General features: G+C 34.7%; 1 protein-coding gene across 1 annotated transcript in view; it reads right to left on the bottom strand.

Annotated features, from left to right (window-relative positions):
• LOC129570770 (uncharacterized) overlaps positions 1–1772 on the bottom strand; it is a 2634-nt gene extending 862 nt beyond the window's left edge. The window contains exons 1-2 of the mRNA XM_055450485.1: positions 1614–1772; positions 86–220 (exon numbers count right to left, since the gene is read on the bottom strand). Of these exons, the coding sequence (XP_055306460.1) occupies positions 86–220; positions 1614–1661 (183 nt within the window). The 5' untranslated portion in view covers positions 1662–1772. The remainder of the gene's footprint in view (positions 1–85; positions 221–1613) is intronic.
• Between the last annotated feature and the right edge of the window lie 5173 nt (positions 1773–6945).

The raw sequence follows: 6945 nt of genomic DNA on the forward strand, positions 1-6945 counted from the left end.
TATAAAAATAATCCCATTTTTTGTCGAAAAATGCGTTTTTTTAAAGTTGGTTCAAACTTTTGATCGGCACTGTACATATACATACGTCGGTCTTTTCTTTAGTAAAATATGTTTGAGCTTTTTTCTTCAATTCGTCAAGTCTATTATTTATTTGATCTGCTAGTGATTCAGTGGTTGTTTCAGTTGCACTTTCACGAGAGACACGAGCTGCCAACGAAAGCTGCAAATAGAAAAAAAAATGGAAAACACATCGATTAAGTGAACGTTCGTCTTTGATTGTAATCTAGATGTCGAAAATAGTTTGCGAAGCAAAATAAATTATTTAAAATTCATGACATTTCGTATTTTTTTCTGTTGATTTCTTTTTCATTCAATTCTCTGATTGGAGTTAAAGTCACAACACAATTTATTGATAAGGATTCCTACGTCGTCAACTGTTTGCGTATGAAACCAAAGTTCATATTTGACATGACATGATTTTACTCAATGCATTTTGCTCTCCAATTGCACAACGTTTACAATTTATTGCTTCTTGTCAAGGTTATTCACATTGTTCGTCTTATATTACCCTACCATTCATCTCAAGATAGAAAAGTTCATTTCGGGCAACAATAATCAACATGCAAATTGCATACTGATTAAATGCTACTACAAACGCGCAAATTGTAAATAATACCAGTTTTTTATGAACAAATTCCGTCTAACTGAATGAAAATATCTACTTTATTTTGATTTTTGTTTATTTTCGGATGTTTCTGCCGAACAGTTCAAAGACATGGAATACAAATTCGGTGATACACAGAATGAATCATTTTCAAGTGTGATGCACTTTTCGAACCAATATCCAGTGCAACAAATCCCGTGTGGAAATATTCTGACTGGTCACATGATCCAGTTCAAGTTGTCAGCCAATTGATTATTTTGGGACATAGTCGACTGGATAAAAGTGATTATCCAGTACAAAAACAATAATCATAGTTAACTGCAATCACAACTGCAGTCAAAAATGTCTCAGTTGAAGTGACTGGTTGAAATTCCATGGTAGTCGAATATTTTTCATACAAAACAACTGCGCAGTAAACTAACGTCGATTATTAGTAGATTTCAGTTAACAGGCAATTAAAATCAGTCAGTCATTTGTTTTTCACACGGGATGGCCAATAAGAAACACTGATATGGGAGCATTTACTGATGAGAGAATGCGTTCGAACGTGAAGAATCATCAACAGGCCAAAACTAATTTGGGGTCCGATTTTCATAGAAAAAGTGGGGAAAATGTTCGAAAATTTGATTCGGGCATTTCGAAAATGCGAACGTTTTTGAAAGAGCCAAATCGATTAGTCAGTATTACGTCTCTTTTCTTCAACAAACTGTCTACAGTGCTCCAAATCTCAGACTTTGATTGATTTGAGTGGCGAGTAATGCAGAGATTACTCGTCGCGTAGATCGTTGACCTTTTGCAAAACCAGCTCAGACTTAAATCCTATTCATTTAACTTGAAATTACAATTTGTGATGTGAATAAAATTTAAAATTGTGTTTATTGATCCGTTTCAATTCGATCGTGAACTATGCGAAAAGGAACATGCAACTACTTGTTTTCAGAACACTCACTTGAACAACGCAGAAAGCAGCGATAAACAACAATGCAATCTTTGCCATTTTATATTAACTGTTTGTTAATCGATTTTGAAATTGTAAATTTTTCACGAAAAAACTTAAGTTAAAAACTTTCAAGTTTATTCTTCAGCGATCAGCAATTGACTGAATTCAATGCAATTGAATGGTGTGTATATAAATCTAGCAGCTCGAAACTCTGGCCGATTATCATGATAATGATTTTATTCAAATGCTGCAAACGGAGTAACTTCACTTCGATCCTTATGTAAGTAATCTAGGAATAACGATTGCTGACAACTTTTAGGCGCTTTTGGTGCTTTTTGTTCTGGCACATTTGTCGGTAAAAGTTGAAAAAATGATATAACCGTTTACTTTGACAATACCCATAAGCAGAGGAGATTTCATTGAGCAACCAATTTTTACTATTTTTCTGTCTTTAAACTTCTAGTATGATTCCTCAAGAACATTTTGGGTACTTTCATGACCATATCGAGGGTTGTTTCCATATGTTTCTGGCCTAGGGGAATATCACGCAATTTTTATTCGCAAAACTTATTTCTATCTCATTTATTTCATTAAAATCTAATGAAATCTAAGCTATTTCAAATATTTCGCAAAATCTGTATTATTCACTCATATTCACCATGTGCTGACATCATTACCGCTTCAAAAATGCTGGAAGTGGGTTTTGGTGGATCCTCAGGATCGTTCAGAACTGCTCCCGGTTCTGGAAGTGGATCCTAAGGATGGGCCAGGGCATTGTCAAACCCAGTCTGGTCCATCCTGAAGATACACCAAAACCCACTTCCAGAATCGGGAGCAGTTCTGAACGATCCTGAGGATCCGCCAAAACCCACTTCCAGCATTAAAATATCTGCAAAAATTGACCAAAATGAAAAAAATCTCAGATATCTCGCATAATGTAATATAATTGAAATTAATTTTTAAAAAATGCCAAAATCAATAGAAATTCAATAGAATTTTTTGCGTGATATTCCCCTAGCTTCTGGCCTCGTATTCGATTGTTTCGATTTCAACTCCCAAAAAAATCGACTTTTGATCAATAAGTTCCTCAAATATGGACTTTTCAGGGTAAGTATCTAGGTAAAAAAATATTATTGTCGCCCAGTGGATCCATTCTAGTAATTTAGATTCATGTTTCTTATCGTGATATAAGATTTTTGAGTAGCACGGAAGAAAATTTCGTTTTGATAGTGACAGAGAGTTGATTTATTTTCAATTCAAGTGTAAGCTATATTTGTAATTTCAATATATAATAATATGAATCCCTAGTGCACACGTAACACCATTGTCATTTTCTACAACTATGTTCAAATTCCAATCAATAAAATCACTATTTGAGTTGGACTCAACCGAGTTTTTCACTTAAGAAATGACGTACTGTTTTGTTGTTGTTCAAAAATGTGTCCTTCATTTCCCATGTATGATTTAATTTGATTAAATTTTTATTGATTAATTCCCCGTGCGTACGAAATGAGCAATTCATGTCTGCTATGGTCAGTTTATTTTCATCCGTTTACACCGCTGAACTATTTTAAAATGATTTCAAGTGGATTTTTCCTGAATTTTTGCTCTACATTCGATTTGGCAGCACAGAGAATGTTCAACGCCTCCATTCAATTCACAAAATCTTGTCGTGAATTTTTGAATCGTTTTTCGTTCGAGAAATTGAAGAAAATCTACAAATACTTCGAACACGGCACTTTTTTTAATGAAATTCTGCGAAGAAACAGGCTTCCGTGGATTCTGTCATGTTGCCAATAGAAAATAAATGGTCTTACCGTAGTAAGACGAACTTTTTCGCAGTGGGATCCAAATACTCTCTATATTTAGTGATCTGTTTCACAATCAATCCAAATAATAAACAACCAAATTGATTATGTTTTAATATTATTATTTGAATCTTTATTCAATGAGAATCGATTTTTTTTGAAATTTCATTTCAATAAACATTAGTTTGTTGATTCGTTTCAATAAAAAGTTAAGGTTGACTTTTATCTGGAAATACAGTAATTGTTCCACTGACAAATAAAAAAATTATTTCTTAATATTAAAATGCCCTTCAAAACTAGTGATATTTAGAAATTATCGCGTCACGGCTTTTGGAAAAATGCTCAAATGTTGGATTAAAATGAATTCAAACGTTTCTTTTAACTTTCATACAAAAGTGGTATTTTCCGAGGGATTTGGAACGAAAATGTAGAAATGATACCAAAGCCGTAGAGAAATAAATATTATGTTATTCAAATAGCACTGTTATTTTATAACAAAGACTGGAGTTTGCGGGATGAAATTTCTGAATCGTATGCGTTTTGCAAGCTTTATGCACAAAAATTCTATTCCAAGTGGAAAAAATATTGCGAGTTGAAAATATCACCGCGAACAATTGCATTTTTGACCCCATTGAGACTTCAGATACGGTCGATTGAACTGGAAATCGATTCTTCAAAAAAAATTAAGTGATATATAGTTGCCAATAATCTTTATAAGGTGGTTAGTTTGTGAGCTATGACCGATTTTGTACGCAAAGTGTGACCATTTCGGAAATTTTCAATATTTTCACCTACAAATTCGAAGTTGATACTGAAATCATGGGAAAATGATATAATCTTGCTCTCTAATTCTCAATATTTTGATGAAATAATAACAGTTTGATATGATGAAAACCATATAGGGGGGCTATTTTAGGTATCTTCCATAGAAAAGTATGAATTTTCAGGGATTTTCAAAGGTTGGCCATAGGCTAGGTTATCCTAGGCTATATCTGAAGTGGGTGAAAATCTAATGGTTTCTAAGTCTAAACAAGCCCAAACTTTTGCCATCACCAGATCTCATTTATCTCGACTGGTCGTTGAGCTATCGTGTTAACAAATTACATTAAAAAATTTGCGTACAACGTACAACGTACGACGTGGAACAGACTCACAAAACATCGCTCTAAAACCCATTTTTTCGTGTTCTACGGCCTCGAAAACGGATAGAAATCATATTTTTGGGGTGTCTTAAAATTTGGGCCAAATACAATACTTTTACGCAGTCCACGACATGGGCCTGCGAAAAAGTAAAACAGAACAATTTTTAGATATGAAAAAGTATAGAAATTGGTGGTTGATACTAAACGTAAGTATAGATCGCCATTTGTCAAATGTTGACAGTTAAATAAACATTCAAACCTTAGTTACACTTCGTTGTCTCAAAGTGCGTTCGTTTAATTCAAATATATGTTTATTTTGTTGGTATAACGTGACTACTGCGAAAACGCTTTGGATAGATTTGGAACATTATTTCGTGAAACATTATACGAAGCAGACTCAATAGAAAAATCTTTTATTTTCGATAGATTTTGACTACTTTTGAAGGAATTTCCTATTTGTTATAAAAGAAACGTTGTAGAAGGTAAGAGTTCGAATTAATTTAAAGAAATTTTTCAGGATTAATTGTAAAATATTGAAATTAATTGTACAAAATTATTTTAGTAATGGATCGCTTATATGTCATAGCTGGTTTGATCGCTGTACGAGAAGAACGTGTTTTGGTCGTATCAAATGTACCACCCGAACGTGATGCGTCTGTTACGGTCATTTGGACGCAAATTGAAAATTGGGTCAGACGCAGCGTTCTTTTTTTTGACCATTGGCGTACAAATTGATTGTTATTGGTCCGAAGGATCTGAAGTATGATTTTCCTTGTTAATGAAAGCAAATAAAAACTCCAACTTTTCGGTTGATATAAAATGAATGTATTCAAATAGTTCACAGAATTATCATTTTTTTGTTTCTTTCGCAGTTTATATTCTAAAGCATCTTAAAACTTTAAGTTGTTATATGACTTTTTTTTGTGATTTGCGAATTGCTTGTCGCATATTGCATATTTGCATTATGGATGGTTACCGTTCTGGTTCATGATTTGACGGGCATCTACTCGTAGGACGAGTGTGATGTTAGCATTTGTTTCGGTCAAAAGTAGGAAATCTCGTATGAACCGGGCGTATGTTTGAGGTGGACGATAACGAACCACGAATCGGTAGCCGCCATACTGATACTCAGCGATGATGGAGTTTTCCGGTGGTGGCTGTGCTAGGATTGCCATGATTCGTTGGGCATTGTTGTTAAGCCAGTCATCTAACGAGCCCCACACAACCCGTGACATGTTAACTGCTGACTGATGCGGAACGTTCGTGATCACCAAAATGTCTCCAACTGCCAGATTAACCACACCAGCGCCTACATAGCGACGGTTCATCTGAATAAATAGATCGTTGTTCGGTATAATTTAAATTCAACCTATCTGACATTTTGAAAAAAAAATTTTGCCTCACCTTGTTGTACCAATGCTTGTCTTTTCTTGTCTTTTCTTGTCTTTTCTTGTCTTTTCTTGCCTTTTCTTGCCTTTTCTTGCCTTGCCTTGTCTTCTTGCCTTGCTTTGTTTTGCCTTGCCTTGCCTTGTTTTGTTTTGTCTTTGAAAATGCAAACCTTCTCGCTCTGCAATGACAGTTCAGTTCAGTTGCGTTCATTTTTTAAAAACACACTACAGCACCATCTGTAGGATGTTTTCCAATGCATTATAATAAACTCGCTTGTTTCCGACAGGTGAACCTTTGTCTTTTGAAAGCGTTTACTAGAGATTATTTTGGACCGTAAGAGTGCCATTAAATAGAAAAAAATTAAAAAAAATAATTTCTCTTCATCTTTTTCAATCAACTATACCATATGATATAAATATAAACTAAACCGTGCATACCAACGCTAATTTACCAATGGTAACAAAAATTTTCAAATGAAACGCCTGATTGTTTTTATTGTCGTCTGAATACTAAAACTTTATCCAACTCTCTTTTAAAAATGTAAAATAATCAAGCATCAAACTTCAATCGAAAAACTACAAATGAATCAAATATTTGGCAAATGAACGATTTCAATTTGATCAAAAAATGTTTAACAAAGATGTGCAGTACACGCCGTCTCCTAAAAAGTAGACGCCGTCTTCTAAAAAGTGGACGCCGTCTTCTGAAAAGTAGACGCCGTCTTCTAAAAAGTAGACGCCGTCTTCTAAAAAGTGGACGCCGTCTTCTAAAAATTGGACGCCGTCTTCTAAAAAGTAGACGCCGTCTCCTAAAAAGTGGACGCCGTCTTCTGAAAAGTAGACGCCGTCTTCTAAAAAGTAGACGCCGTCTCCTAAAAAGTGGACGCCGTGTTCTGAAAAGTGGACGCCGTGTTCTAAAAAGTAGACGCCGTCTCCTAAAAAGTAGACGCCGTCTCCTAAAAAGTGGACGCCGTCTTCTGAAAAGTAGACGCCGTCTCCTAAA

The sequence above is a fragment of the Sitodiplosis mosellana genome, unplaced genomic scaffold (assembly GCF_009176505.1).
Source record: "Sitodiplosis mosellana isolate CC-2019 unplaced genomic scaffold, AAFC_SMos_1.0 Smas_scaffold_80, whole genome shotgun sequence".
NCBI classification, from domain to species: domain Eukaryota; kingdom Metazoa; phylum Arthropoda; class Insecta; order Diptera; family Cecidomyiidae; genus Sitodiplosis; species Sitodiplosis mosellana.